Source organism: Colletotrichum navitas, assembly GCF_030913465.1.
Source record: "Colletotrichum navitas strain CBS 125086 chromosome Unknown LY79scaffold_27, whole genome shotgun sequence".
Lineage (NCBI taxonomy): Eukaryota > Fungi > Ascomycota > Sordariomycetes > Glomerellales > Glomerellaceae > Colletotrichum > Colletotrichum navitas.
Genome location: NW_026850573.1, coordinates 124,483 through 152,018, shown reverse-complemented (window position 1 = coordinate 152,018; position 27,536 = coordinate 124,483). Strand labels below are relative to the sequence as shown.

General features: G+C 56.9%; 11 protein-coding genes across 11 annotated transcripts; 4 read left to right on the top strand and 7 right to left on the bottom strand.

Annotated features, from left to right (window-relative positions):
* Nucleotides 1-1,426: 1,426 nt before the first annotated feature.
* On the bottom strand, nt 1,427-2,478 carry LY79DRAFT_188562 (uncharacterized protein). Its single transcript, XM_060551367.1, has 3 exons — nt 2,393-2,478; nt 2,111-2,294; nt 1,427-2,066 (listed from the first exon to the last, which is right to left on the bottom strand). The coding sequence occupies exons 2-3, from the start codon at nt 2,279-2,281 to the stop codon at nt 1,674-1,676; spliced, it is 564 nt and encodes a 187-aa protein (XP_060414460.1). The 5' UTR covers nt 2,282-2,294; nt 2,393-2,478; the 3' UTR covers nt 1,427-1,673.
* LY79DRAFT_188568 (uncharacterized protein) lies at nt 2,398-3,112 on the bottom strand. The gene has a single exon (XM_060551368.1). The coding sequence runs from the start codon at nt 3,025-3,027 to the stop codon at nt 2,578-2,580; it is 450 nt and encodes a 149-aa protein (XP_060414459.1). The 5' UTR covers nt 3,028-3,112; the 3' UTR covers nt 2,398-2,577.
* Nucleotides 3,113-5,185: 2,073 nt separating this feature from the next.
* Nucleotides 5,186-6,546, top strand: LY79DRAFT_188456 (uncharacterized protein). The gene has a single exon (XM_060551366.1). It carries the CDS (start codon nt 5,613-5,615, stop codon nt 6,435-6,437), a length of 825 nt encoding a protein of 274 aa, XP_060414458.1. The 5' UTR covers nt 5,186-5,612; the 3' UTR covers nt 6,438-6,546.
* A 1,916-nt stretch (nt 6,547-8,462) lies between these two features.
* Nucleotides 8,463-9,679, top strand: LY79DRAFT_188654 (uncharacterized protein). The gene is made up of 2 exons (XM_060551369.1): nt 8,463-8,863; nt 8,960-9,679. The coding sequence occupies exons 1-2, from the start codon at nt 8,551-8,553 to the stop codon at nt 9,259-9,261; spliced, it is 615 nt and encodes a 204-aa protein (XP_060414457.1). The 5' UTR covers nt 8,463-8,550; the 3' UTR covers nt 9,262-9,679.
* Nucleotides 9,680-11,857: 2,178 nt separating this feature from the next.
* Nucleotides 11,858-14,134, bottom strand: LY79DRAFT_514778 (3-dehydroquinate dehydratase; the record flags this gene model as incomplete). The annotated part of the gene is made up of 1 exon (XM_060554654.1): nt 11,858-14,134. The coding sequence occupies one exon, from the start codon at nt 14,132-14,134 to the stop codon at nt 11,858-11,860; it is 2,277 nt and encodes a 758-aa protein (XP_060414456.1).
* A 3,034-nt stretch (nt 14,135-17,168) lies between these two features.
* LY79DRAFT_188374 (uncharacterized protein) lies at nt 17,169-17,926 on the top strand. Its single transcript, XM_060551363.1, has one exon. It carries the CDS (start codon nt 17,301-17,303, stop codon nt 17,802-17,804), a length of 504 nt encoding a protein of 167 aa, XP_060414455.1. The 5' UTR covers nt 17,169-17,300; the 3' UTR covers nt 17,805-17,926.
* LY79DRAFT_188396 (uncharacterized protein) lies at nt 17,804-18,791 on the top strand. The gene has a single exon (XM_060551365.1). It carries the CDS (start codon nt 18,048-18,050, stop codon nt 18,609-18,611), a length of 564 nt encoding a protein of 187 aa, XP_060414454.1. The 5' UTR covers nt 17,804-18,047; the 3' UTR covers nt 18,612-18,791.
* LY79DRAFT_188376 (uncharacterized protein) lies at nt 18,792-19,617 on the bottom strand. Its single transcript, XM_060551364.1, has one exon. The coding sequence runs from the start codon at nt 19,437-19,439 to the stop codon at nt 18,972-18,974; it is 468 nt and encodes a 155-aa protein (XP_060414453.1). The 5' UTR covers nt 19,440-19,617; the 3' UTR covers nt 18,792-18,971.
* Nucleotides 19,618-20,287: 670 nt separating this feature from the next.
* LY79DRAFT_589999 (major facilitator superfamily transporter) lies at nt 20,288-22,330 on the bottom strand (the record flags this gene model as incomplete). Its single annotated transcript, XM_060561088.1, has 4 exons — nt 20,288-21,238; nt 21,292-21,447; nt 21,531-21,949; nt 22,018-22,330. 4 exons carry the CDS (start codon nt 22,328-22,330, stop codon nt 20,288-20,290), a joined length of 1,839 nt encoding a protein of 612 aa, XP_060414452.1.
* A 1,551-nt stretch (nt 22,331-23,881) lies between these two features.
* On the bottom strand, nt 23,882-24,900 carry LY79DRAFT_188299 (uncharacterized protein). The gene is made up of 2 exons (XM_060551362.1): nt 24,578-24,900; nt 23,882-24,515 (listed from the first exon to the last, which is right to left on the bottom strand). Exons 1-2 carry the CDS (start codon nt 24,743-24,745, stop codon nt 24,081-24,083), a joined length of 603 nt encoding a protein of 200 aa, XP_060414451.1. The 5' UTR covers nt 24,746-24,900; the 3' UTR covers nt 23,882-24,080.
* A 328-nt stretch (nt 24,901-25,228) lies between these two features.
* Nucleotides 25,229-27,214, bottom strand: LY79DRAFT_552836 (capsular associated protein). Its single transcript, XM_060557739.1, has one exon. It carries the CDS (start codon nt 27,141-27,143, stop codon nt 25,326-25,328), a length of 1,818 nt encoding a protein of 605 aa, XP_060414450.1. The 5' UTR covers nt 27,144-27,214; the 3' UTR covers nt 25,229-25,325.
* Nucleotides 27,215-27,536: the final 322 nt, after the last annotated feature.

The following is a 27,536-nucleotide window of genomic DNA, read 5'->3' as shown; positions in this document are numbered from 1 at the left end:
CGCTGTTGTTTTCGGTATGTTTAGGTAGCTAGCGTAGGGTCTTTCGCAGACAGATGGGCCCTTCACGACATGTCGAGGCAGTTTCAGTTGAGCGTGGTGCGTCTTCTGGTCAGTGTAGACCAAGAATGAGGACTGGCAGAGTTCGTGGAGAAGTGCACGAGCACAGAAACCAGGAAAAGAGGCCGAGCTAGCGAGTCGGCATCGGGGAGACAGGCGAAGTTATGAAGCACGGAAAGGTAAAGAGGCTGCCAGGCCTAGAAGGTGAATTGATGACTGCCCCCTCACCCCCAGCAGTACTGTCTGTCTCTCGAAGCAGGTAGACAAACTTGTGGAGGTGGCTAGTGCACCCGACTAGGGTCTGTTCATCCCCCGTCGCCCTGCCCTGAGAAGTAAGCAGTTCGGATGCATCAAGCACAAGCATTGGCAGGGGGGTAAACCAGAAGGGAGCTGTTGCAAGGTCAGGGGGGCGAGGGGGGAGAGGGGGAGGGGTCAGAAATTGACAAGGACTGCGAGGCGGACAAGAAGCAAACGTAGCACCAAAGGCCCCGGAAAGGAAGAAGGAGAAGAAGGAAAGAAGGAGAAGAAGAAGACGATGATGAAGGGTAGCAGGGGGTGGTAGTAGTGCACACCAGCATGTCGAGTCGAGAAGAGTTGGAGGATGTGTGGTAGTCGGGCCTGGATTGCCTTGGAATGGGATGGGACGACTGTGTGTGTGTGTGTGTGTGTGTGTGTGGAATGCTTGGACAAGTACAGAGTACCGAGGAGCAAGTTGTGAAGGCGGGTAGCCGGTAGGCTAAACAGCTGAGGAAGCATCCGTCATCAAGGTACCAAGGTGAGAGAAGAGAGGAGGAGCGGAGGATGAGAGAGAGAAAGAGAGAATGAGGAGAAGGGATCCCCCTTCCAAAAGGACCGAGGAAGGTGTGAGCAGCCTGGGAAGGACTCGGGAGAGCAGGTGGGTACGATGTTGGGGAAAGATGGGGCAGGGTTGCTGCTTCGGTAGCGTGAAAGATGGGGGTGCGGGGGGGGGGGGGGGGGGGGGGTAAGTTCAGAGCCTTGTCTTGTTCTTTCCGGTCTAAAGTCTCGATACGACTGAGGAGCCGGGGGCTTTTGCTGGTGGGCGGGGATGATGGGTGATGGGTATTGGGGTTGACACCAACCAGCCCTTATCCCTCCCCCCATTCATTCTTCTTGTACGGAGCAATCTAAACTACAAATACATAGCTACCTAGATATGGCAGTGCAGTGTTATGTGTGAGATGTTACGTACCTAGTGCTAGATACCTAGGTAGGTAGGTAGGTAGGTATATACGGATACGTGAGATACGTTGTGCCCCAGTAGACGTACCACTTGTCCCATATGCGATGCTCAGCCATTTGGCAGGCCTGCCCGACGAAGCCCGCTAAGACGACGGGATGGCACGTCGTTGGTCGATCCTAACGAGACCCGGCTGACCTGGCCCGATGCCGACTCCCACGAAAGGAATACAGAAAGAGGTCGGTAACGGAGGGAACAGGGGGGGAACTTGGCCGTTGTCATTAGACCAGCAGTGGTAATGGGGCGAGGAGAAGGGGCCAAAACCCCAAGAATAATATGCCGAGCAATATAAAAATGCAAGAGACCGACCGACTCGCGGCAAAGGTAAAAGCAGAGCCTGACAAGGACAAGGACAGGGCTAATGTGGTCCGCCGGTATCCGTACATTCAACCTTCTTTCTGTAGTGTACATAAAACAAGCTCATAGGACAAGAGGGAAGAAGAAGGTGGGAAAAGAAAGGAACCGTCCAGGACCAAGCTGCGGGTATCCGAGATGGTGCGTCAGCACTGGATCCAGCGGGCCAACAAGCTGTTGCGAGGCGACGACCTCCCTCCCTCTTCGAGACGGGAGGGATAGCTGCTGCAGGCAGAGTCGCGTGGCTAACCACTGTGATGTACCTGCTTTGTGGCGTGGTGTCATTTCTTCTCGACTCACGCGAACTGAGATGCAGAGTCGTGTACGCGAGAGCATTGAGGCGAAGCAGGCAACCGGGATCCAGGTTGGAGGGAGGGAGGGAGGCACATGTGGGGTCCTGAAGAAATGAGCGGCGAGCTACGGTATGAACAGGCGCAATACTTTCCATCGCTGCAGCGCGCCGCCACTGACTGCATCCCGCGCGCTCTGTGTGATGAGAAGGGATGCAAAATGGACAGGTCGCTTATCCGAAACGGGCCAGACCAGCAGCAAGCAGCAGGCCATTTCAGACGGCAGGGTAGAGGTCAAATGTAGGGCAGTGCCTGAGGACATGAGATATCATCTGCTTTGGTCGTGTGGTTGAAGGTAAGCTTGGTTCCGAGAACTGACGAAGCTGGAGCCAGGCTGCAATGGATACATTGCTACTCAGGATACTTCGCTTACGAAGAAAAGGAAAAAGGATGTAGCGAGAATGCACCCGGCATTGTCGGACTTCGATGCTGATGCTGGTACTGGTGCCGGTGCTGCTGCTGCTGGGGGGGAGGAATTTCTGCTCCCCTGCGGCCTCTCGCCAGCGGCACTTATCGGAGGGAATGTGTGGAGCTGAAATGCGCGAAATGAAAATCTCCTCAGGGCCGGGACGAGTTCCATCTCCGGCATGGCGATGCGGCGAGCGGACACTGTGAGCGTGACTGTGTAATGATGATGGTGGACTGGGGGGGAGCACAATCAAATAACATGAGAGAAATACTGGTAACCAGGGTATTGATGGTGTTAGGGACATGGCAAATTGCCATATGGATGATGAAAAGGAAAGATACGACAGACAGGGCGACAGTCCGCCGAAGCGTACGTATGGGTACGTACCTGTCAGAGGTACCTTTCATCGTGTGGTGCGTTTTGTGTTTTTGACGCGCCATGTGTGCCTTGCGTGCCCACCTGCCCGCCATCCAGGGCGCTTGAGATGCAAGACGGGCATTGGTTGATTCGCAGGCGTGCTGGCGGCTGCCAGCTTGATAAGGTAGGTTCCAGACAAAAACCCATCCGAGAAAGATCCGTTGGCCCAGTTCCAGTGACATGGGATAGAGGACAACATACCGACCTCTTGCGGGTACCGACACTACCTACCTACTACCTACTACCTACCTACCTAGGTAGGACAAGCACGAGCATTACGCTTCCCTGCGACTATGAACAGAATACATAGGCACCTACCTACTATGTATACAGACTCGAGCCAATCAGACACTTTACAATCTGTATGCGTTACCCACGGCCTCAACCTTCCGTGCCACGCCACGCCACGCCACACGCCACGACACGACGTACCGGGTGACGCCACGCCATGTTCTCCAGCCCAAGCTTCGTTTTCCCATCTTTAATCTACTCATCGGCCTTGTCATGAACGTTGCGGTATTCGTACTCGGGGTTCGCCCGCTCGATTCCGCAGAACCCGAATCAAGGCGGAAATGAAAAACCATGCGATTCGTTGACCGCCGTCGACGGTGTACTTGACACCCTCTGAATGGAACCCGAGGAGCGCGCCTTGTACCACCACCCATGCAATGTGCAAGGCCATGAGGAGCCCAGTTGATGGCCGCTGGTGTCTCAGCGACCCCAAGCGGCATCTGTCGAAGCCGGTACTTGTCCAAACTGCATACGTACATAAGGTAGCTTACCTTACATACATGGTATGCATGCACCTACCCCGGAACACTATCTGACAGACGTTTAATTACCGTACGACATCCCCGTCAACGACAAACGACAGGCTAGCCGAGCCGAGAGGGAAAAAGAAACCGTCAGTGCAAGTCAGAACCGGCCGTTCTCCAGCAAGCTGAGACGGAGGCTGTTTGGATCGCTCGCTCACTAGTCTCGTCAGGCGAACAACGTTGGGACGAAATTGAGCATTCTACCGCCAATGTGCCATGCAATGCTGTGCCGTTCTGTGCGCTCTTGTCCATGTTCCGGCAGATTAGCGACATGGGCGAGCTTCATCGGGCTCTGCTCTCTTGCAACTCCAGGATCCCCGGCAATGCCGTCACCGTCCGGCTTCCCTCGCCCTGCTCCTGGTCGTTCAAGACGATGCTCCAGGCTAAAGCGCCCGCCCTGTACGGAGCACTCGCAGGGGCGACGATCTTGCTCGTAAACAAGAAAAGGATATTCAACACTGACGTCGGCAGAACAGAAAAGGGGAGACCGGGCACGGCACGGATGAGTTCCGCCATCACAAGCCCTCACAATTGGGTACCAGACCCCGTTGGTCAAGCCGGCAATGGCCGGGTTCCAAGATCGGGTTATCAAATCGGCCCTTCAGTACACTTCGTAGGGGTTTCGTCGGTGCAGCCTGCAACACGACGTCTCTAGTAACCACGGGCTTCCTACAAACCCGGGCTTACACGTGTAAACTCTGCTGTTGGCGTCTGGTACCAGCACTCGATATGCTGACCCAGGGACTAGAAGACCTGTTGCTGTTCGTCTCGTTCTGTCTACCTACCCAGAAAGATAGCTCCCGCTTGGCAACCTCCAGCACCGAGTCTGTCTGCCTGCCGCGGATGAAAAGCCCATCAAGCACCGGCAGCGAATGACGAGCATGGCCTGTTCTCGGGTTATGCCTGTTGCCCATTCGTAAAGATTGCCTCTTTTGTGTTGGTCGCATACGAACATTTGTATCAGGCACCTTGTAGCCGCCAAACACATACATCGCTACTCTGCACCTACCTAACTAGTGCATGATGGGAAACGGAGCCAGTTGGGAATGGGTCACTGAAGAGGGGAGCGGGAAAGATGGGATACAACAGAATCCTTGACCGGGTTGCTTCGGTCAAGCCAAGGCAGGCTCCAGGGATCGGTGGGCGGGCTAAGGTTGACTTTGTAACGATACAAGGGGGATCCTGCGAAGTGTGCACCCATACATCGATGATCCAGGTGACAGACAACATGGCTCGGCACGTGTAAGTGCAGTCAGGATAGTGCTGCTGTACAGCTAGCTGCACGGGCGGCACCCGAACGCACGTCCGCACTCTGACCCGACCTTTATTGGATTTATTCAGGACCGTTACCCTCGATATCCAATGTCTGGCTCTAGTTACGGCTTGCGGAAGGCGGCCGCTGCGGATGAAATGGTATGTTGCTGCTGCTCTCAACCGTGGGGGCTTCCTCTCCTGCTTACCCTCCCTCCTCCAACGTACCCTTGTTTCTTCTGGTCGGGGCGCTAATATGTGTAGGTAGTCATTGCTGATTAACGTCATATCCGTTCTTCCATCGCCGTAGCGGGCGGCGTGCGCTATCAGGAATTGCACAATAGGAAGGACATCTCGGGATCGACCCAGACTTGGCTGGGTGATCCTGCCGGGGCCGTGGGTAGCTCCTCCTCGATCGGGTTGTCTGGACCCGCTTTCCTCGATAACGGCTGGTACCCTGCCGTGCCGTGCCTGCTCTGCTCTGCTCTGCGCATCCAGGCGGGGCCGTGAACGTGAGCGTCACTCTTCCCTCCTCCCTACCGTCGAAATTCAACGAGAACAACGTTACAGAAAGTGCTTCCAGCTTCGCGCCAAGATGAGAGTCTCCAACTGTGCCCTGCTCTATCCCCCCCCTCCCTCAAAACTCGGTTCTGACTGTCTCACATTGTGGTACTCGACTGGGAACTGTGGCCTCTAAGGCAATGACCCAGCCCACTGCGCATGAAAGAGGAATCCCATCCGTCTTCAATCCAACCCAATCCAGCCGAGTCATGGCGACATTTTGGGTGACTACTCTTCCTCCACCCCTGAACCAATGGGTCTCTCTCTACACGTGTATCCGTACTAACCATCCATTCATCCGTGGTCCAGGTTCAAGTTCAGATCTAGGTCCTTCTCTCCTTGCCTCTTCGGTTCTCAGGCAGCAAGCCCGCTCTGCTCATACATCACAGCCATCTGCAGTAAGGGACCGCACCACATGGCGGCCAGATATGGTGAATGCTCGACGTCGATCCTGGTTTGCCAGCATTCAGGAGCACGGGGGGACGGCTCGGTTCCAGAAATACCTTGGAGGGCGGCAAAGCACGGGTACAGGCATATGCACACACCAGACACAAGAAGAAGAAAAGAGCAAAGACGTATCGCCAACACATTACAAACTCTGTCCAAAGAAGAAAGGGAAAAAAAAAAGAAAAGTAAAGGGGGGGAACCGAGGGTTGGGGGAGATCATACCTACGGTACACAGTACCACACACACCCCGGACATTCGGCTGAAGGGGAGTCGGAAACGTGTCGATCGTTGCGGAGAAACTTTCTGCTTTAGTCTCCCTGCTGTCGCGATATGTCACGCCCAATGCCAAGATCGTCTCAACTCACGCTTGGGGGTGGGGTTCATTCGACTGGGGAGGGAAGTGGTCAAGTACCTACAATGTACCGGGGGAACAACTCAAGCTCCTCCTCAGACCGCTCCAGCGGACCAAGGATCCCTGCGAGGAGAGATGAGATGTCGAAACCCGAATTTCTCGTGAAGCCTTTCTCGACGTCAACGTCAACGCCACCTGCCACTTGCCGCTCGAATCAGAGCACCTGCTAATCAAGTTCAAGACGGCTAGCCAGCACCAAACGTCCAGGTCCACGGCGTTCCTGAACTAGAACAGGCACTCATTACATCCGCCACGTCGACTATCACGCGGCAAAGTCAAGGCCCTCTTGTTCTTCCTTGCCTCCATTATCTACCCAAGCCATATGCGCCGGCTGTGTTGCGGCATCAACCTTGTTACCAGCGTAAAACCGTTACAGCTGCTCCCGGGTAAATTGGCTGCCCCAGCTCTTCGTCATAGACGCCAGGCAGCCATGTTGTCACTCACGTATTGGAACTCGCTACTCGCAAGACGCGGCGGACGAAAGAAATAAGACGCCCCGCAGTTGTTCACCTGACGTCCAAAAGACCTTTGCCTTTCATGCATTCCATGCACTTCAGAGCCCAGCAGCGACCAAACTTGCATTGGTACTGGCAAGTCGAGCGCCCCGACATTGGTCGGAGCATGGCGGCAGCCAGAAAATATCGGCATGTGTTCGTTGGCCCCTTATGGGAGTAGCCGGATACACTCTGCTCATGCCGCTTCGCTTCAGGTCCCAACCCGACTGCCTGCATGCCACCACGACGCCGGCCAGCCACTCATGCCATGCGCCGGGCTCTTACGCTAATGCAACCAGGCGAAACAATGACGGCCATGCTCTCCAGATTTGGGGGCCAATGTTCATACTTCTAGCTCTGACTGCAAGGACGCATGAGGGGTTGGAGGGAGATGGGTTCCGCGTGAGAAATCCACGCACGGGTCAGGGCTGACCGAATTTTAAGAAAGAAATCAACAACTATGGGAAGGCACTACTGCTATTATAGTAGCTTAGGTGTCTGAGAAGATATCGCCGACTGTTATCGGACTTCGGTTAAGGTGTGTTCTAGAGAAAAAGGCTTTGGCCCTGCTTCGTCTCTTCCTGCACGTCGTCCGACAGTGCAAAATGAGGAAAGGCTAGCGCGATAATTACCCTCGATCGCAGGGGTTACTGGTACGGCACCGTGGACGTAGGCTCCCGATATTCAGACTAATGTGTTCAGCTATGCGAAGGGATCGGGCGGGACTGCCCCTACCGGTATGAAGATTCTGGCTACCGAATGATACGGGCTTCGGAGATCCCTTGCCTCATTCGAACAACCCTCGGCCGCTTGCCCATCAAATATGGGTACACCCCCACCGCTCTGCCGTTGTTGCATTTCATATGCCACGCGATCCCAGAGGTCGTGGTCTCGCTAGCACAGCGGCCCTCTTCACGCTTGCAGCTGGCTTTGCGAGCCGCAAAACGCTGGCACATTCGAAACCGCGGGTCTCGGCTCCAGTGTCAGCCATCCAATCCGAGAAAGAGAACCCCGCATATAATTTCTAGGCCCGGCTGCATCCTCGTCAAAGTTGCTGGGCAGCGTCTGCGCAAGTCCGAAGTTCTGACACGGCCTTGACAGCATCTAGACCGGCACGCACGGGGGCAAGAGCGGAGGGGCGTTGCAATGTGACAGAAGAAAACACTTGTACCGCCAAGCATCGGCCGACCAGTCTACGTCTGCAACTGCCGCAATCCGGACTAGAGGAGACTGAAGCCATGGTCAATATGACGGTTTCCTTGTCCATATCACACAAAAAAGCGATTCTGGGCTATCCGTACAAATCCAGCTGATGTCACCTACCACTCTCAGCAACCTCTAACTCTCCCATGTTCTTTCGGGGCGTCTTGAAGATCCTCGCATCGGCTCACCAGCCGAGGATCTATATCATCCTCAGTTATCAGGCAGGCATCGAACTGCATAGGCGCTTGGTCTTTCGGCTTGGAGAGACAGCCGGACCGCCGGAACCGTCCCAGATAGCCCTATCTCGTTGTCCCAACCCTTCCAGACAGATCTGGGCGGCGTAGCGTTGTTGTGCCGATTCAAAGCCAACTTCTTAGTTGCCAGTTAATATATGTCCTACAAGCACTAGCTCAGAAGGGAAAGGGGATAGAGGGGAAAGCTTGACCATTTCTCTGTTTGCAGGCGATCTCGGTATCCTAGGTCCGAAGAGGAGTCGCCCTGGAACTCTCAAACCCCCGTGGATGGCGTCCCGATTTATGGTTGTGTACCCAACCTGCCAACCCACCATCGCGGCGTTGATGGGCACAGCTCGCCCGCCTGCCTGTGCGCTCACTCTGCCCGTGCGTGGTTTCTCGACAGTATCCGCACCTAGGCTGTCTGTCATATCTCAGTCGCTCAAGGGAGAAGGGCCAAGCTTTGCTCATAGCTCACCGCCGCTTTGCAGCCATAGACAGCAGTACCGAAAACCGAGGCCCTTCGATACAGGCCGACCCGACCATACATACAGAGAGAGAACTCGCTGTAGGGTTTCTCTCGCCTCCGAACCAACCCTAGGTACCTTGCGCTTCGTGTTTAAGCTTATGGGCGGCTAGGCGCGCACCCGTCCCCTGTCTCCTCTCCAAAGTCAGACCTGACGCCTTTGATTTCCAGGTTTTCTGACAGCCGTGCCAATCAGTCCCTTGGACCTCGCAGATGTTGGGGAATTTGGAGAACGAAGCCGCCCTTCGGACTCGAGGCCTCTCTCCGAAACTGGGGTTGAGGGCCGCCAGCGATTCGTGACTCCGCTGCGTTCCTCCTCCCCACACTCCTCCACACATCCACCACTTCTGCAGGTCTTTGAACCCTGCTGTCGTACAGGCTACCCGGCAATTACAACACTTCTTACCCCGCGACACCTGACCATCGAGAAATGCCGGCCCGATACGCCATTGTTCGTTTGTGGCAGACAGTAGCCCACCTCGATAGGCAACTCAGCAATTTTGGCCCAATACGGGCAGACACGGGGACTAGCATCCCGTGCAACAACGACGCCACGCGCTCGTCTATAGCGAATAGCGAGTCATTGTTGATGACCATGTCAGCCATCCTCGCCCATGTCGACTACTACCATGTCTCCTCGAGTCGTACCGGCAAACATATCCACCGTTATGCGGGCCTGGTAGGACAGCGTCTTGGCCATGTCACGGCTCATCTACAATCCTGCAACTGACTGGCAAATCCAACGATCAAACCAGCATATACATATGCGTCATGCTGTGGGAGTTCGCGGGAAAGTCCCGGTGCCTGTTCCACAGAAGCGCGCCCGAGGCGCGTCTGTATTTGCCTTGAGGCACGTCAGACCATCAGTATGACGGGTGCCGATCTCTTTCGAGGGGCATAGGGGAGCCAGTCAAAAGCTGTGAAGCAGCGTGATTCAATCCTTTCATCTCTCTCAGACCAGGCCATGCGTCGGACTCGCAACAACTTGGCCTCTCCGTTCATCTCCCGGCCTCGTGTGTGTGTGTATGTGTTGACGACTTGACGGCAACCCCTGCCGTTCGACGCGGACCGTTCGGAGCTGCCAGGACGTCTGTGGGCATCTGTGGGCGCCCTTGTCACCCTCATCACCCTCGTCGATTCCGCAGCTCCCTTTGCCCGAACCACAGCGGCCATTGCCCTCTCTCATTCGTCGTTCTGATGCTACGAAATCTCCTCAATCGGCTCGACTGGCAAAGCTCGGAAGATGAGCGGCCTAGTCCTACTTTCCCGCCCTTGCATTGACGAGGTTTCTGACCACACACGACGGCTTCATGTATGCCGTGGAAGAAGGCTGAGAATGCGAACGACCAGGGTTGGTGCTGCTCGCCCTCTCCCCAATGGTTGTTCAGCTGGCAACGAATCCTGGATGGGGGTCGTGGAGATGGACCTCCCGTCCTCCATTTTCGAAAGTCTAGTGGTAGTTAGTGGGGTGTGTTCGACTTCTAGCCTGATTGGCGAGAGGGCGCTCTCGACGTGTCCTGTCGTCTCCTCGTTTTGACGTCGTCGTCGTTCACGCGCGTCATGGCCGGATGAGTGACCACGCCATAGTGAGTCAGCTGCGGAAACGAGGGGCGCGGCCGGTGCCTGTGTCAGCTCCAGCATGCGACGTTGTGGCTTGGGGCGGATGCGAAAACCACGACGCTTTTAGGTGTCTGCAGAAGGAAGCACGGCTTATAGGAGTTCATGCGGGTGCGTGTGTGTGCCACGATGACAGCTCCTCAACAGGATGTGGTCTGGGCCCGGTCTTGCTTGACGGTGAATGGTTGTCGTCGTCAACACAGGGGAGCCGTTCCACCGTGGTTCGTTCATCCTAATAAAGACGGTGTGAGGGAGGGCGGCGGTCAGGCGGCAGAAATAGTGGCGAAGGATACATTCGAAGCAATCAGGCAAAAAAGGCCCCGGGACCACCCCCTGAGGCTCCCAGGTCCCGTTCCCTCATGGGTGTGTCGATCTTGCGAATGACTTGGCTATACAAATACCGCGCCGTCCGACGGCCCGCCCGCGGGCCCGAAATGGTACCTCGACAGGCATGAAGTCAAGAGCGTACCCGTGGGCGATACTGGTCAGACACCGGGCGAGCAGCCTCTCCTAGCCCGTCCTCTTGGAATTCAGTCACGAGGCCAGAGAGCGAGCGTCTCGGTGCAGGGTCGCGGATTGTTCGGCGGGTCACAATCCATGAGTCTCAACGTTGTCCGGGCGTCTCCGTGTCCGGAGTGAATTGCATTAATTGATACCCAAAAAAGGGACGGGCCCTCTCTGAAAGGCCATCTACAGCCGCGTAGTCTACTGACGCGGTCTGGGACCGCTTGGGGCCGTGAGAATCTCGCACGCAAAATGGAAAAGAGGAAAAGAAAGCGTATCGACAAACCCATCCTCTCTTCTCTAGAAGGTACAATGGGCCGTCCCAGAAGACCGGGCTTGCGAGCTCGTGCATCAGCTCGATGAACTCAGATTTCGCAAATGGCCTCCCCTGCCGATCGTCCCTCTTCTACCCGATCTATACATTCCTCAACTCTCTCCGGGATAGACGCTGTACATGCGTGCAATGGTTCATCTCCTTTCACCGATGAGCGGTCCTCGTCACAACATATGTCACCTGCCCGCATCCCTCATCCTGTGAGACAGAAACCATGATGTGGGCCGCAGGCTTCATCCTCCCGTGTCCGAGGGGGGGCGTGTGCCTGGAGATGCGGCTCAAATGCAGTCTCGGGTATTGCTCGATCGCTTCTTCCGTCCTATTCACTGGGGCTGGCAGTCGATACGCTTGCCTAGTCCGCCGTCGACACTACACATTCCTCCGCGTGACCTGGCTTTATCGGGCCCTTGGACCTCATCACCGCCCGGCAATGCCTGCCGCCGGCTCGGAGTCGCGAGCGTCGTTCCCCCTGATAGAACGTAGCTGCGATGCAGCTCGCAATCTCGAATTCGCATCACCCCTCGTGCCTTATCTGCAGCAATGATGTATTACGGATGACCCCGTGGAAACGCGGAAGATGGTTGGGTTTATATGTCTGCGTCTGATACCCAGCTTCAGAACATGCCCCCACCGCTTGCCAGTCTGACGAAGCTGTAGGGCACGTTCTGGCCGACCAGCAGTCTGAGAGTCTCCACTGTCGTGAAAGCGGCCGTGTCGGCGACGCCGTAGGCGGAGAACCCGGCCTGCTGAGCGATAAGACCCGGGTCGCCGCCTTTCCTTGTCCCCGAGACCTCGGCGAGATCGAGAAAGACCTTTTTGAAGTTCGACCCGCCCCGAGCATTGGTGCCAAAGACGCGGACGAGCATGCCGACGAGATTGCTCTTGTCCACTCCCAGAGCCGAGACGACCAGGAAAGGGGCTGCGTCATCGCCAACCGTCTGGGCCCTCTTGAGACTTTCGAGACTGTTGAATGGTTCGATTACGGGTCCGTCGCGAGCCAGGGCTGGCGGCGTGCGGAAGCCAACGGTATATATCTTGCCGATACGGAGAGCCTTCAGGGCGTACATGACCGATGCGGCATCCTCGCCGGAAGAGGCCAGGACGACGGCTGTGCGACCAAAGTATGCTGAAGGTGCCCTGTCTCTAGTCAGCGTACTGATGATACCACGCCAGCTGGCGTTATCCAGAATCAGAGACGTGTTTGGCGACAAAGCGGAGAAGCTCGACCCTAGATGGCCGAAGGAATCGTGGTGCCCGTGGCGCGGACTCGACGGAATGGACGCTGGAGCAGAGGACGCCGAAGACGAAGACGCCGACTTGACTATAATGGTGTCCACGGTACCGATAAGTCGAGCGGCCTCGGTCAGTTCCGGGCCCTTTCCGCCGTTGAGCGACACGAAGAACGAGCTGTGTTTCAGCAGGCTGTTCCACGACACGGGTGGGCTAAGATATGCGCCGCCAAAGTTCTTCTGGTTGCACCAAGCCTCCATGCTTGAAAAGCTGTTGGGCGGGCGCTCGACGACGGCGAAGTAATGTGGCAGGCCGAGCTCGTTGAAGCACTTCTCATAGAAAGGGGCTTGCGGCGTCGAACTGCGAAAGGCCGGGGTGGTGATGCCGTATATACTCTTCTTGGGGAGCTGGCCGAGCAGGGCCAAAGCTGCGTTGATTTCCGATGCACTCATCTGGCCTGGAGCCGCGACTATCGGCAGTAGCGGATGAGTGATGGGGGTAAAGACCCTGTTCAGAGTGCGGGAGAATTGGCCAGTCTCCCCCATGTTGACTCCCGAGAATGGAGGCGAATCCGGGTAGTCTGTGCGCATCTTGGAGCGGAAGTATTCCAGCTCAAAGTTCTCGTTATGGTCGTTGATGATGGCAATCATTTTGATGATGTCGGCGTACTTGCTGGACTCAACGTAGACCTGCTCGGCATGGGACGACGGCCATCTGAAGGTGCCGGAGAAATCATGGAACGCAGACATGACCCGACTGCTTCCCCTCCGCTCATAGAGATCCTTCCGGATGGCCTCAGGAAGCCAGAGCTCCACGTCAATGTACTCGACACCCCACTGGATGGCTCGGTACAGGTACTCGTGGTAGAGATCCGGATTTTCCATTGGGAAACGGCCGTTCTCTCTCGTACATCTGGTCGTGAAGATGATGGGGAGCTCTGTTCGCTGGCGCAGGAGCATTAGTTGCTGTCCAACGTAGCTGAGACTCGGAACGGCAGAGTATGTGCCGTCGCCCAGAGGCTCCCTGAGGAGATCAACTCGAATTTCCACCGCGTCGGCGCCGACAGTGAGGATGTCGATGTTGGGCAATGCAGCGCTGACGTCCGGGAACGTTGTGGAAATAAAATAGGTCCGCGGCTTTGACATCAGCGTCTCGTGGTGGTTGATCTGGCCAAGGGTGAAGGAGATAAACCTCGAAAGGTCCCGGCGGAAGAACGGGGCTTCCGTGTACAGGAACTCGTAATCGCACTGCGCCGAAAGGAAGACGTCCGGCGGCATCCCAAGGTTGACGCAGTGAGCGTTGATCACCACGACAAGCCCCTTGTCGCGAGAGTTGATGTCATTCTTGGCATGCTCTGCCGGGATGCCGACCACGAGCCCTTGGTCGGCGGCGCCAACGTCTTGGAATGCCGAACGGATGGTGTGCGGTTTCCCCAGGACATCGGCGAACACTGACACGATACCGTCTTGGCCGTGACCATAGATGATGACGACGATCCGGGTGTCTCCTCTCTGGGGCGGGCTGCCGAACCTTGTGCCAGTTGTCACGGCGGGACTGGCATTCCGATCGACGCCCATATCAACATCCTGATTCCCGGAATCGTTCACACTCCGGGGGCGCGCGGGGGTTGGGCCAGCGCCGAGCTGGTGTAATGATGCCATGGCGTTGCGTGATGATGCGTTGATATCGAGCTGCGAGAACCGAGCAGCCACGCCTGGAACGGTGTTCTGAGGCGGAAAGGACGCAGCGAACCCACGATGAACCGCTCCCTCCCCTTCTCCTCCTTTGAGATGACTAGGATGAGCGTGAGGAAGTATTGTGGCGGTGGGTAGCGATGTTGGATATGTGAGGCCAAAGTCTCATGACAAGCAAGACAAGCTGATGGTCCAAGCAGGATTATGGCAGTTGGAGAGACGAATGGAAAGAGAGAGTCGAGTGGTCACAGCGGGGGTAGATGTGCTACTATGATAGAGAAAAGAGCAAGAGAGGAGCAGCAGGCCAAGACGTGTCAGGTGACCTGACGGTGTTAGAGATGTGCACCGGGAAGAGAAAGCAGGTGGGGGTCGTCGTGAGGCTGGTGCATATGGTACGAGGTATCCCCGAGGGGGTCCGGGGGCGTGATGCGCGCTGCGTGAGTAACGACTGATAAGAAGTGGGAGAAGAAGCTCAGTGCGGTCAAGAGAGGACAAACAATGACGCTGAGCAGAGCCCTATGAACCGGTTTGCTGGGGCCAAGTGCTTTCTTCCACCAATTCGCGGAGTGCTTTCGTACGGTCCGATGCAGGACTTGAGGCTTGCGATTCCAAGGGTGGGTTGGGTCGTCTAATTGAAGCACAGGCGACAGGAATCCCGATTGAAGCTCTGGCGATGGCAACCCAGTAGTCGCATGTGGCGCGCGCAAGTCGGGCCGTGGGGGCAAGCTTTATATCGGCGCGGTCAGCGCGGTCAGCGCAGCCAAGAAGATAGCTAGCTGGCACGAGCGAGGATACGGTGCACAGAGCGGGCGGCGTGGAAGCCGTCTCGGAGCACGAGAGGTTGTCGCAATATGAGAAGCTGATGGGAGAAAAGAAAAGTTGAGACGAGCCGGCCGATGGCACGGGAAGGATAAGGCCGTGGGATGTTGATCAATGGCGACGCTTGGGTGAGAAATAATTTCGCCGATAGGGAGAGGCTACGAGACGGTGCCGGCGGAGGTGAGGTAGGTAATTAGCTTTCGAAGCACCACAGCGTTGTCGTGAGAAAACGATGAGGAAGGATCAAGGTTCTCCTTGGTCCGTCCGAAGTTGCTTGTAGTAGGGGACGATATGAAAGTCCGTGCTAGGTCGGAGGTCGGCGATCCCTGCCTGGCAGTCTGAGCAGGCTCGGTGGAGGGCTGGCTCTCTGGACGGCACAGCCGGCGTGGGCCATGCGCAATGGACAATCCGAGGCTTGTCGTTGGTGGAGGAGACGGAGAGATTGATGGAAGTTGGGGAAGACGAATTGTTCCACCACAGATGCTGCGCTCCACGAGGATGCTTGGCCAAAGTCAGAAGGGGGGGGGGGGGGGGGGGGGGCAAATCGGGGAGTTTGGCACGGGGCAGACAGGGACTGGGACTGACTGGGGCTGGGACTGGGATTGGGAATGGAAATAAGAATGGAACCTGTTTCTGTCTCTGCTGCTGCTGCTGCTCCAGCTCCTGCTCCAGCTTCGGCTGCTGCTCCAGCTTCGGCTGCTGCACGGTTCTGGAATCCTGAGCCAGGGGTGTTGGTCCCAAGGAAGAAGAGTGCCCGTCGCTGACTGGATGGATGATGGAGGCCCGCAGGACGAGCAAGCTTGGGGGTTTCTCGGCGCTCGACGAACGAAAGAAGGCAGTCAGTCAGTCAGTTGTCGTGGCAGTGTCGTTCCCGAGTTGAGACAAGGCAAGGCGAAGCAAGACAGAGTTAGTTAGGTGGGCCAGGCAGGGTATCTGATCCGTTTCGAGGTGGGATAACGATAACAAGACGGAGATGGGCTGGGCCGGGGAGTGCAACGTCGGTTTCGATTGCAGGCGGCCAGAGCACCGTCCCACGGCAATGCTCTTTCTTCCAAGACGGGCAAGACGAAGCCAGAAGCCAGAAAAGAGAGAGAGAGAGAGAGAGAGAGAGAGAGAGAGAGAGAGAGAGAGAGAGAGAGAGAGAGAGAGAGAGAGAGAGAGAGAGAGTGGCCTTCAGTTGAGAGCTGACTGTCGATGCTGATGGTAGATTACCACATTGTATCCGCAGGTGGAACCAGGTAGCAGCAACTCAACTGAGCTTGCATGCCGAATGGTGGGGTAGGTTGGGGGAAAACCCCCGGGGGAACGTTCGTCTCACCGGAACTCAGGAACTCATATTGGCACAAGGATTCGCCGCGTTTTCCCCATTCCCGGGATTTGGACGTCAGAGATTCTCCGCCAATCACACGTCGCTCCATCCACGCCGTCGAGAACGCCGTCCTCCTGTTGCGAGTTGCAAGGGCTCAACGCTCTCTGTTCCGTGCTGTTTCTATCCAGCAAACTCATATGACAATTCCGTATTTCACCTGCCCGTCCCTTACAACAGCATGGGTGACCTACCGGGGACCTGTTTGAAACCAAAATCCACCTGCTGCCTTCACTTCAAAGGCATCACCGGTCGATCGATGTCTGGTCACAACCGAGCACGACATGAATCTTCCGCCGCCCATGTCGCCGCCTGCTGCTTGCTTCCATGTCCTGTGCCACATTGTCTGGTCGACTTGTGCCACCCTCCTTCCCCTTTCTTTCTCCCTTGCCACCTGAACTCACACCTCGAAACATCTCGGCCGAATCTGCATCCATTGACATCCATAATGTTATCGTTCCACGAAGCAGCTATGACCTAAATCTTACCAGCCCAGTGTCCACAGCACACCCGGCCACCTCCTCGTTAAACAGCTCCGTGTCACCTAACAAGGGGTGGCAACGCGTGTCTCGTCGTTTGCATCCGCAACAAGTTACTTGGCGTTGTATCGGCCGTCTCGTCTGCCACTCTGCTTCACAATCAGCACCTTCTCCTTCCAACGCAGATCACTTGTTGGGTTGCCTCGATCAGGTGTGTGAAACGCTTATCGGTAAATATTGCGATTGGACCCGTCGCCAGCCAGCCATACGATAATCTCAGGATCGCCAAACCCCGACCTGCTTGCATCTCCGCGCGGGTAGCCGTCTTCTGGAATCTCGGGAGCCTGCAGCCGGCTAAAGAAGGACTGCAGTCGGGCCTCGTCTTCCCGCTCATCGAAGACGAGGATTTCCAGATACATACAGCCTGCCCAGTCCGCTGGCAGAAACCGGTTCAGCGCCGCTGGAAAGAATGCCAAGCCCTTTCGGGCGTATTTATCGGGCCCGGCCCGCGAATCCTCAGGCTACCTACCTACAGCATCTTCGGTCCTACAGCCCCTGCAGCCGGCATACCCAACCGCTGCTGCAGGTGCCAATGTACTCTCGGAGAGAAAGAAGAAGAAAGACTCACCTACAGTACAAGCTTGTTTACCCGTCCTGCAATCATACGTTGGCCCCTTGGGCAGTGGTAACGACTATGAGAGGTCCAATGAACCCAAAAGGTGGACCTGACAGCCAACCCTTGTGCCCTTTGATTGCTCCCCTCATTCGCGACCTTTCCTGCAACCTTTCCTCAAAATCGATTCATTGCTTCGGAAGTGACGTCGTACAGTCAGGCTCACAATACAAGCCCTCTTTATGCCGGTTCGTGGATATCAGCCTATTGCTTTCCGGCTATTACGAGGTCCCGTCCGTCGCCCCCCTACCGGCCATGCACGTCCAACCCAAAACCAGAGCCTCAGGGGCCCAGTCTTGAAGTTTCAAACCCTCGGCCTCGGCGGCTCTTCGCCTGCAAAGCTATATTGTTGGCAATCAATCGGAAGCACGTTGTTACCCGGCTCGCCCAGAAGGGGGTGCAGTCGGCTCATTGGTGCAGCATCACATCTCGCCGGAACCTCAGTATCGACAGCCTCCGTTGGTGGAGAAACAAAGACACGGGCGTGTCGAGGTGGAGTATCTCGTCGGGTTTCCCGCATCAACATGTGCGCCAAGACTCCCAATGCGAAGAAGCATAAAAGGGGAGGCAGATCAGCCCACTCGCCCTGTTCTCGACCTGCCCGCCGCCAGCTATGCACAGTCTCCAAGGGGCGAGGCGGCCCGGACATGCGGGCTGGGATCCCTCCAGAAGAACAAGGGAACTTTTGCTTCGGACCCAACCGCCGGGAACGACATTGACGGCCTAGGAGACGACCCTGGTTGCAAATCAAACGTCACCCTTCATCGTGAGGTTTCCCGGGTCTTCCTTGACAACCCTATCGAGAGATTGCCAGCGGACCATACGCAGTCACATTTTCCGAACCGTCGGGCTTCGGGGCACGTTCTCCTGGTGTCCAGGACCCCCCCTCTCCACCATGTTTCCTTCGTAATGGACGATCCGGTAAAGGGACCCCATCTCAACAGCAATCTCAGCGTTCGGCTTAGGAGCAACTATCAGCACGGCATCTTGGGAACGCGGCGGCGGGGCGGTCCGGTTTCGACTCACACACAAACCCTTCTCACCTGGGCTTCCCCCCCGGGCCGCCTCGGCAATGGTCACCCTCAGTATTCCGCACGCAGAACGTAGGCAACACCACTACGCGTTGCGGCCTCGCCCGCATAGTGGCCCGCAATCCGGTTGTCCGCCAGTCCCAGCCGAGCACCGCCGTGTAGGACGCTATGGCGCGGGCTGAGTCCGAAACGGGCACCTCGAGGAAGTCACGTCTGGCCCGTAGGGGTCGTCGATGGAGGCCTGCGCGCAGCCCTGGGTCGTGCGTGCGAGGAGGTCATTTTCCCTCTAGATGCAGAGTGACTGAAATGCAGTTCTCGTCACGTCGATGACGTTGATTACAGTGATAAGTCATGTGTGGCTTGTGAGCGGTGATGCCCAGTTGGGCAGACGAACCGCTGTTTCCTAGTGCCGAGGCAGCCACAAAGCAACACTGGGTCATGACGCTTTACATAAATCGTGTTGCCCATGTGTTGCTAGACTGGTGTGTCTGGAAGATGCGGGGGTGCACTCTTGGTTCCCATTCGATGTTGTCGCCTTCGTGCCAAAGTGCAAGCAGCCGCGCCGAGGTGTCGCGCCGAAGACGTCTGGCATCTCCGGGCTCGCTCCGCTTCTCAGCAATAGCTCGACGAGACCAACCTCGACGATGGCCACAGCGACATGAAGCGCCGTCTGTTGGTTGGCGTCTGTCGCGTCGACGGCCACGTCCTTGGTTATCAGCTGCTGGGTGAGCTCCGGCACCGTATCAAACGCTTCGTCCCGTCCCGGGAGGCACAGCGAATACTCATCGTCCCCCGCGTTGACTGCCAGCCGTCGCGTGCCCATATCCGTGCAGGCTCTAAGCGCGATACGAAGCAGGGTCTCCGTCGGCCGCGTCGGTACGACGGCCCTGCAGTCTGCGTTCATAGGAAGCAGCCGGTGGGCTAACTTGAACTGGCCGGTAAATTCGCAGGCGCCGGTTCGGGGCGTCCAGTGGCGGCTAAGATCGTGAAGAGCCGATAAGTTGTGAACGTTGGGTCCGCTTTGATCGACCCGGTCAAACACGTCCTCTAGGCAGTCCGGGCCGTCAGAGACGACCCGTGGCGTGCGATGGTTTCAGCCGTGTTCCAGCTACGATGACACGGCGAGATAAAGCAGTATCTCTTGCTGTGCGAGACGTGGCGTCAAGAATCGCATCGGTTTCCGCCTCCACTTCACAGCGCCAGCAGTAGACTGTGACGACGCCAATGGCGGCGCCGGCACTGACGAGTATCTCGATCAGATGGGTTTGACCCTTGACCTTCTGCGTGAACGCGGGCCGCTCTGCCGGGCAGGTCTCCTTCCGGGGACTCCTCCACTTTCGTGGTCATTGTGCGTCTACAGAGACGCCAAGACGGAGGGCTTTGCGGAGAGCAGCGGCACCTCCCCGCGCCGTCGCCCAGACCACGTACAGGCCGGTTGAGGCATCTCGCCGTGGAGGGTGCCGTCTAGCTGGTCGCGAAGTTTCTGGGGGTATCGGTCTTCATTTTGACCGTATATTCCTGGGTCATTGCTGCTTTCTTCCCTGGGCTGTATACAGCTGAATACGCACTTGAGGATTCCAACAGATATCCAAAAATCTGCTCCTACATTGTATCCTGGACGCTGCGTCGCTTATTAGGGAACAAGAACGATGATGCTCGTATGTAAACCCTCTTGGCTAACGTATGTGCCCCTGCTATGTCCAGTCTGAAATATCAAAGTCACTTTGGCCTTAAAGCCTGCTCACAACCAAATCATGCCTCGCCAACACCCTCGCTCTCCATCACCACCGCCCTTGCCTCCGCCTCATCGACCACCGCCTTCCTATCCGCAGGACCCCTCCACCCCGTGCTCGCCTGGATCACGACGGCAACAAACGCCAGCGCCGCCGCCACACGCCACGTGCCCCTCAATGCGCCGGCGTACCTTTCCACCGCGATGGCGTGCTCGGCGGGAGCCAGCCGGCCGTTGAACACGAGCGCAGGGCTCCCGATCAGCTTCGTGACGAGCTCCCTCCGCTCCTCGGACAGCCTCCCGCCGTCGAGCTCCTTGAAGCTGGACACCAGGCCGGAGCGCAGGAGGCGGTAGAAGATACCCCCGCCGATGGCCGTACCGAAACTGCCCCCAAACCCTCGGAACGTGCCCAGTAACGAGGTCGAGATGAAGTGCTCCTCCGGTCGGCTCAGGTGCAGCATGTGCGCCAGGGTGTAGTTCAGCGTGGCGCCCGTCGCGAACCCGTTGAGCACGACGGCCAGGACGAATACCCAAAACGGCGAGTCTGCCGTGCCGACCAACGAGAACCCGAACATGGTCACCGCGAAGCACGTCAGGCTGACGACCGAGGGCGTCCAGAAGGCGCCGTTGCGACGGACGTGGAGCCAGCCGACGACCAGCCCACCGGAGCCGAAGCCGATGTTGGTCGGGACCAGGATCGAGCCGGCGATGGCCGGGGCGTATCCGCGGACGGCGAGAGCGAATATGGGCGCGTAGTAGAGGAGAGTCCAGCGGATCGACATGAAGAAGAGCTGAGCCACGCAGGAGAGGAGGACGGGGCGAGACGTTAGGAGGGAGACGGGGATGATGGGGTCTGCGGCGAACTTGAACTCGACGAAGACGAACAGAAGGAGGGAGAGTGCGGAGAAGACGAGAGCGCGAGTTTGGATTTCCCCAGAGAGGCCGTAGAGGAACAGGACGATGGTCAGGACCTGGAGATGTGAGCTGAGGTCGAGTGGTGACGTGTTTGGGTATGGGGACGTACGAGCATGAAAGCACCCGCATAGTCGATACGAGCCAGCTTCTGCGAGATCGACCTGCCTTTTGCCTCGTGATCCGAGCTGAAGGTCTCGGGTATGCTCCAGAAGGCGCCCAGACCTGCGAACAGGCCAAGCGGTGTCTGCAAACCGAAGAGGGCCCTCTGCAAACCACGTCAGCTTTCTATTCCAAACCTCAACCCCCCCCCCCCAGCAGCCAGGAACCTAAAGACATGACGAGACTGACCCATCCGATGACCGGCAACAACGCGCCGTACACAACGGCACCAAACGACAGGCCAATCGTGAAGCCCGCGTTCACCAGCCCGACAAAGAGGCCGCGGCTCTTCTTGCCGACCAGCTCGAGCACCAGGATGATGGACAGCGTCATGATGCCGGCGCCGCCCGTGCCCGTGAGGATCCTGCCGGCGATGAAGACCCAGAACGAGGGCGCCTGGGACGTGACGACGCCGCCGGCGGCGAAGAAGCAGCCCAGGGGCAGAACGAGGCTGCGGGGCGAGAAGATGGTGGCCAGGCGGCCGAAGAGGGGCGCCAGCGAGGCCATGCTGATGAGGTAGGAGCTGGTGAACCACATGGCGTCCGCGTAGGCGTCGAGGTCCTCGGCGACGACGGACTGGGTCATTGTCATGCCCGACGTGTTCGATGCTGGTCGCGGGGTTTTTTCAAGTTAATTAAGCCATCGGGCCGAGTCGTACTCGAGCAAGGACGCATACCTTGAAGAAAGATGAGGATCCAGGTGCTGAGCATGAGAACCCCCGCGCGGGTCACGCTTATGGACTGCTTCGGCCCGGCATCGTCGTCGTCGTCGTCGTCGTCGTCGTCGTCGTCGTCAACGTCCGAATCCCGGCCCCGGCGGCTATTACCGCCCAGCGACCCATCACGGAGTGTCGGAGAAGAGGTCCAGGAGTTGAGCAGAGGCGTCGTCTCGGTGGTTTCGGCCGCCGACGAAACGCCCCCCGCTCTCCCGGGTTCGTTGTCGGCGGCGCGCTGCCGCTCCCGGGGTTGAGGTGCTCTCCCACCCGTCATGTCGGATCGAATGGCCAAAATGCCCTTGTTTCGGACGTTGCGACGGAGCCGTTATCGTTGCCATCCAGTACTTTGGTCTTCCAAGTTCGGAGGTTTTGGAGTAGCTGCGGGGCGGGGTTAGGAAAGAGGCGAGGAAACGAGGCAAGGTCGAGCAATTATTGGAGCTTCGCCCTAGTCCACTCCCATCACCTGAGCACGAGTGCATGTGAGATACTATAGCAGATAGCGCCATCGGCCGCCAGTCGACGGCCGTTTATCTATTTACCTACCTGGCCGCTTGGTAATCCAGTCCCCATGTTCCGACTCAGTGGCTCCCGCTGGGGACGTTAGTTGGCTGGTTCAGCAAGTTGGATGGGCAGGCTCACCCCCGGATGACGACTCACTATGCCCCACTTTTGCCGGTTAACGGCTTGCGATCGTTCCCGTCCTCTCCCCCGCCCCTCACCAACCACCTCGAGAGGTACCTGCCTAACTAGGCACCGTACCATACTGGTTTATGAATCTCGTCCCGACTTTGGAACAACGCAATTGTTACAGTTGTTCCCAAAGTCGGGACGAGCGTCAAGAGCCGTCTCCGTTGCTTTTGTACACGCTACCCACGCTAGCCTAATTTGTCCTCGATCCTGCGAACCCGTTTCGTCCGTCTTTCTGTCGCTGGCAGCTGCCGATGCGCTCCAGTGAATTCTGTGTGACCGTGCTCGCCAGTCCTGCTGCCTTGACGTCGTCGGGAATTGCGGACGGGATCCCATCGCCGCAGGACCGAAGGCCTCCAAGGGGGGGGGGGGGGGAGGGGGAGGAGTGCCTCGCGATACAGGCTCCGAAGCCCAAGTTTCAATAGAGACGCACCCCCGATGCTGTGATATCGCGAGATTGCTGTCCCTGTTTGCGCGAGTTACTTCATTTTTTTGCACCGCAAGCTTGGATGATGAATCCTTTTCGCTGTTGAGGGCGACCACTAGCTTCCTTCGCCTACTTACCAAAGCAGCCAGCGTCGGTAAAATGGACAGTATATCGGACTAGATAACCATCTGTCAGGTACGTCATTTGGTTGAGTCAGTATGAGCGCTAGGCATCCGACATCGGTGGGAGCTGTTGGGTTCGTGTGCGTGGCATGTCGATGATTACCTAAGCTACCTAGGTAAGTAAGTAGCAGGCTAGAAGGAAGCAGGTAGCTTCCTTAATGGGAAACGCCTAGCCTCTGCTTCCGCCATGGAGGCAACAAAGCCTCAAATACGAAAAGAGCCTAGGCACCGCTGCGATGCGCCTTCTCAATAAGAAACGATATGTTATAAGACAGCCTTTGACCCCTGGAGAGGTTGAGAACCATACACACGCCACTTCGCGAGCCGCCATATAGTATAATCGAAGCGCAAGACAAAAGGACTTGTAGGTTTTTATATTATATGTGATCCGCGAGGGGGGGAAGCTATGAGGTGAGTGCCTCAGCTTCAGGCTTCATCCGGACTCCGTGTTGAATGCAAAGAGTATACCCATGTTGAATGTTAGATGTCAGAGTAGAGCTCTTGTATGACCGGACTAAAAGTATCGATTGCCAAAAGAAAGTGATACCATGCCTTCGGAGGTACTGTTCAGTTTCTTCATGTCTCGTTTGAGTAAGATGTGTGTCAGTCCACAAACCACTCTTGGATTATCAAACACCTCGCTGACCCAGCAGCTCTTCGAACAAAGGCCTGGCCACCTCACTCCCTATGCCTGTCCTGTTCCCTTTCTGACTACTGAAAGATGAATTCTAGAATATCACCATGGGATATCCCACTCCCATAATTGCGAACGGGGCTGCGAGGGCCCCATACAAGCGAGTCGCCTCGCGGTAGCACTTCCTGTCGTTCAATGAATCCCCACCCCCCGCAGTCTCTGCAGCCTTCTCCTTATCTGTTGATGTCTTGCTTGCGTAATACGAAGGGGTTCTTGAGGCTTCGTTGCCGGGCGTGGTGGGAATGCTTTGTAAACGGAAGAGTTGACGAACTTTCTGGCGGACCTTCATCGACCGCTTCCTCAGGGATCTTCCGATAGAGCGCCAAGGGCGCTCTTGGTCTTGTTCAAGCAGTAGTGTGATCTCCAGCTCAGACACACCTCCGATGTTCCACTTCTCGTCCAACTCCGTCTCGCTCGGGGAGTCGCTCATTGAGACTCTCGTTCTATCCTCCCAGGAGGTTTGCATTGTCTGGAAGCGAGTAAGCCCTTACATCGTCACCAGTGTTGTGTTGTTTGAACATGGTTACTGACCTCCTGCGATGCAGACCGAGCTTGTCGTATCTTGAGCCTAGTAGGTATCTTCATCTTGGATACGATGGGTGGTTTCGGCCACTGTGTTTTGCTCGGTCGCCGGTGACGCCAATCAGGGGAACAGGACGCCGTAGGTGTGACATCCTGGGGAGTCGCGCAAAATTGCATCTTGATGCCGAATAAAGCAGAGCCTACTAAAGTAGAGTCTACCAAAGTAGAGCCTACTAAATGTGGCTGAAAAGCGGAATGGTTGGAGAGTGGGAAAACTTGGTTTCACAGGAGGGATGTTATTATACATGCTGTTCTTCCAAAGGTATGATATACTCGGTCGGCAGGACAAGCTGGAAAATCCATCCGTCCAAACTTCCCGGCAAGCTTTTGAGTACCATCACGAGAGAACAAGCCCCCCTCATTTCGCCTTGGCGCCGACACAGAGGGCTATGTTGAGCCAACCTAGACTGTATGTGCGTGGGCAAAGCTTAAGCAAAGCACCTGTCCGTCTTCTGCGCCGTATAGACTTCTGCAAGGCTAACGCTAGTTCGCGAAATCGACAGGCGCTGGGTCAACCAGGTTACATCCAAATGGAATACTGAGCTTAAGAAGCTGAAGAAATTGCGGTCGAAAGCTTGCCATGCAGTCCCCCCCCCCCACTTTTAGTTCATTGGTGCTAATATAGTTTCTGGTCTTTTGCAAACCAAAACACCTCGTCAGAAGTCATAGCTGTAAAGCCTATCGAAACTCGAGATATTCAAGGAAGGTCATCCACGTAGCCAAGCGTATCCCGACGCTCATCGCAAAGCCTCGCAAACTCCAGCAACAACCTCCAGACGTACAGCCGCATATCCTCGCGGCGCAGCACCTTCTCCGCCCACTCCTTGCCCTGCTCTGCAATCCACCTCGCAGCGTCGTCGCCTTTGCTCTTCTTCCTCAGCACACTGTGAACGCCCCACAACCCCTGCGGCTCATCATCGCCGTCGGTGAAGAAGTCCAGCACGCCGTAGAGGTCCTGGAAGGTGTTGTCCAGCGGCACGTAGTGCAACCACGGCGTGAGACGGTTATCGTGCCACTCGGCGTACACCGTCGCCTTGAGCGGCACGCTCGTCGACAGCAGGAACGCCCTGAACCGCCCGCTGAAGCTGTAGCCGTCCGCGTCCGGGAGGAACTTGCTCGAGAACTGCTCCGCCATGGGCGTGGCGTTGACCACCGATAAGTGCGGCGCGAGCCAGTCACATTCCTTGCGCCGGTCGTGTGCGGGCCCGCACAGCAGGTGCGTGAAGCCCGCATCCGCGAACTGGGAGAGGAACCTCCCAAGCTGCTTCTGGCGACGGCGTAGAGTGTTGTAACGTTCTAGAGGGGGCATGTCGAAGGTCATCGCGCGGACGTCGTTGGCCTCCATGCCGTGCACGGTGGTGCCATTGAGCATCTCTACCAGCCGCTGGCGGTGGAAATGCGTCCAGTTGTCTGACTGGGCGAGGCCTCCGGATCCGATGCCCCGCCATACGAGGCGATTGACTTTCTCGGGCCATGCGGGGCCGCGGACGTTGCCGCCGGTGTAGCTTGGGTCGTCGGAGAGGTACATGGCGCCAGGGATGAGGATATCCGAGTTGACGAGGAGCTTGGAGCCCCCGAAAAGGGGGATGAGATCTTTTGTCGTATTGACGTTCAGAGGCTCGACAAAGGTGCCATGAAGCGAACGTAGGTGAGGCTGCACACACGGGTCCATGGACATGGTGAAGTTCTGCACATAGCCTCGACGAGCAAACGGTGCTTTCCATAAGTATGGCAATGTTGGTGGCAGGGAAAGATCCGTCGCCGCAGGTACGTTTCTTGCTGGGGAATCTGAAGGACATGCCTCTCGGACGAGGTCCCAGTACTTGCGACGGTCGCCACTTGTCCACCCCTTAGAGTACGGAGTTTCTCGGGCAGCATCCACGCTCGTCAAGCTCTGGAGCTGAGAGGTGACCTTGTTCTTGGGCGGCATGTTTCTCGTCCTCCCCTCCTTCGCAACGTATTTTTCCATGTCCTGCGACGGAACCAGGATCCGTGGTTCATGCATGTAGTTGATGGGCATGTCCACGTCGGGCAGATGTTTTGCAAACTCGGACACCAGAGCTGTCCATAGCCCCAGCCACGGCTCCTTATCCTCCATGTTCCCATCGCCCGTCGCTGTGCCGTTGCGCACTCTTACGACGTGCTCCCCTGCGTTGGCCCGCTTCGAAGTTGTCTTGGTGTCGAGCGCCCAGAACGGCCCGAGGTCGTCATAGATCTGGTCGAAGAACTCTTCAACGACTATTGCATCGGTCTCCATAGCATGATGGAACCATTCCTGGAACCCCGGGGGCGGGTGTCTGCCTCGTCGCTCACGGTAGCGCTGGGCGGCATTGTGCAGAGTACGGCTCCGTTTCTGGAGTATCGTCGCGTGCTTCGCCCGCGCGTCGTGAATCAGCCAGTCGATTGGGTTTCCATCGGCGTCGCTAGCGTTGAAGGGGTACTTGAAGTAGTCGGTCGCGGCGCCATCGGTGAACTTGACTTGAGAGGCTTTGGTGCTGATCGTATCGCGGTACATGTAGGTACTCGTCAACAGCAAGGTCAGGATGAAGGTCACCAGCACGCCTTTGAGCAAGGGTTTGACCGAGCTGGGCGCCGGACGATTGGCCTTCCACGCCATCGCGAAGGTGAGTTTTCTTCCGCTTCGGTGACCCGCGAGGAGATCGATCAGGTCATCGGCAAGGTCTCGGATGCAACAGACTGCCCATGGCGAGCCCGAGGAGAGATACGAGGGTCGGGTCCACGAACACAACGGTCGACAATTCTCATTTGAGGAAGCGCCAAGCTATTTGCATTGTGGGTAGCTCTTGTAAAGAGAAGTGCGCGGCTCTGTAGCCCCTTTCCCGTTATCCACCCCGGTTCACTGACGTAGGGATCATATTTTGCTTGGTGGGGGGAAATTGCGCCGAGC

What these genes read in the sequence shown, in the direction of transcription:
- LY79DRAFT_188562 (XM_060551367.1), bottom strand. Translation starts at nt 2,281, where the DNA reads ATGTCCTCAGGCACTGCCCTACATTTGACCTCTACCCTGCCGTCTGAA. An exon ending in GCGCGCTGCAGCGATGGAAA is followed by an intron (nt 2,067 to 2,110) that starts GTATTGCGCCTG and finishes TCATTTCTTCAG; the next exon opens with GACCCCACATGTGCCTCCCT.
- LY79DRAFT_188568 (XM_060551368.1), bottom strand. Translation starts at nt 3,027, where the DNA reads ATGTCACTGGAACTGGGCCAACGGATCTTTCTCGGATGGGTTTTTGTC.
- LY79DRAFT_188456 (XM_060551366.1), top strand. Translation starts at nt 5,613, where the DNA reads ATGACCCAGCCCACTGCGCATGAAAGAGGAATCCCATCCGTCTTCAAT.
- LY79DRAFT_188654 (XM_060551369.1), top strand. Translation starts at nt 8,551, where the DNA reads ATGGCGTCCCGATTTATGGTTGTGTACCCAACCTGCCAACCCACCATC. An exon ending in CGCCTCCGAACCAACCCTAG is followed by an intron (nt 8,864 to 8,959) that starts GTACCTTGCGCT and finishes TTTGATTTCCAG; the next exon opens with GTTTTCTGACAGCCGTGCCA.
- LY79DRAFT_188374 (XM_060551363.1), top strand. Translation starts at nt 17,301, where the DNA reads ATGCCAAGCCCTTTCGGGCGTATTTATCGGGCCCGGCCCGCGAATCCT.
- LY79DRAFT_188396 (XM_060551365.1), top strand. Translation starts at nt 18,048, where the DNA reads ATGCGAAGAAGCATAAAAGGGGAGGCAGATCAGCCCACTCGCCCTGTT.
- LY79DRAFT_188376 (XM_060551364.1), bottom strand. Translation starts at nt 19,439, where the DNA reads ATGAACGCAGACTGCAGGGCCGTCGTACCGACGCGGCCGACGGAGACC.
- LY79DRAFT_188299 (XM_060551362.1), bottom strand. Translation starts at nt 24,745, where the DNA reads ATGCAATTTTGCGCGACTCCCCAGGATGTCACACCTACGGCGTCCTGT. An exon ending in CTCGGTCTGCATCGCAGGAG is followed by an intron (nt 24,516 to 24,577) that starts GTCAGTAACCAT and finishes ACTCGCTTCCAG; the next exon opens with ACAATGCAAACCTCCTGGGA.
- LY79DRAFT_552836 (XM_060557739.1), bottom strand. Translation starts at nt 27,143, where the DNA reads ATGTACCGCGATACGATCAGCACCAAAGCCTCTCAAGTCAAGTTCACC.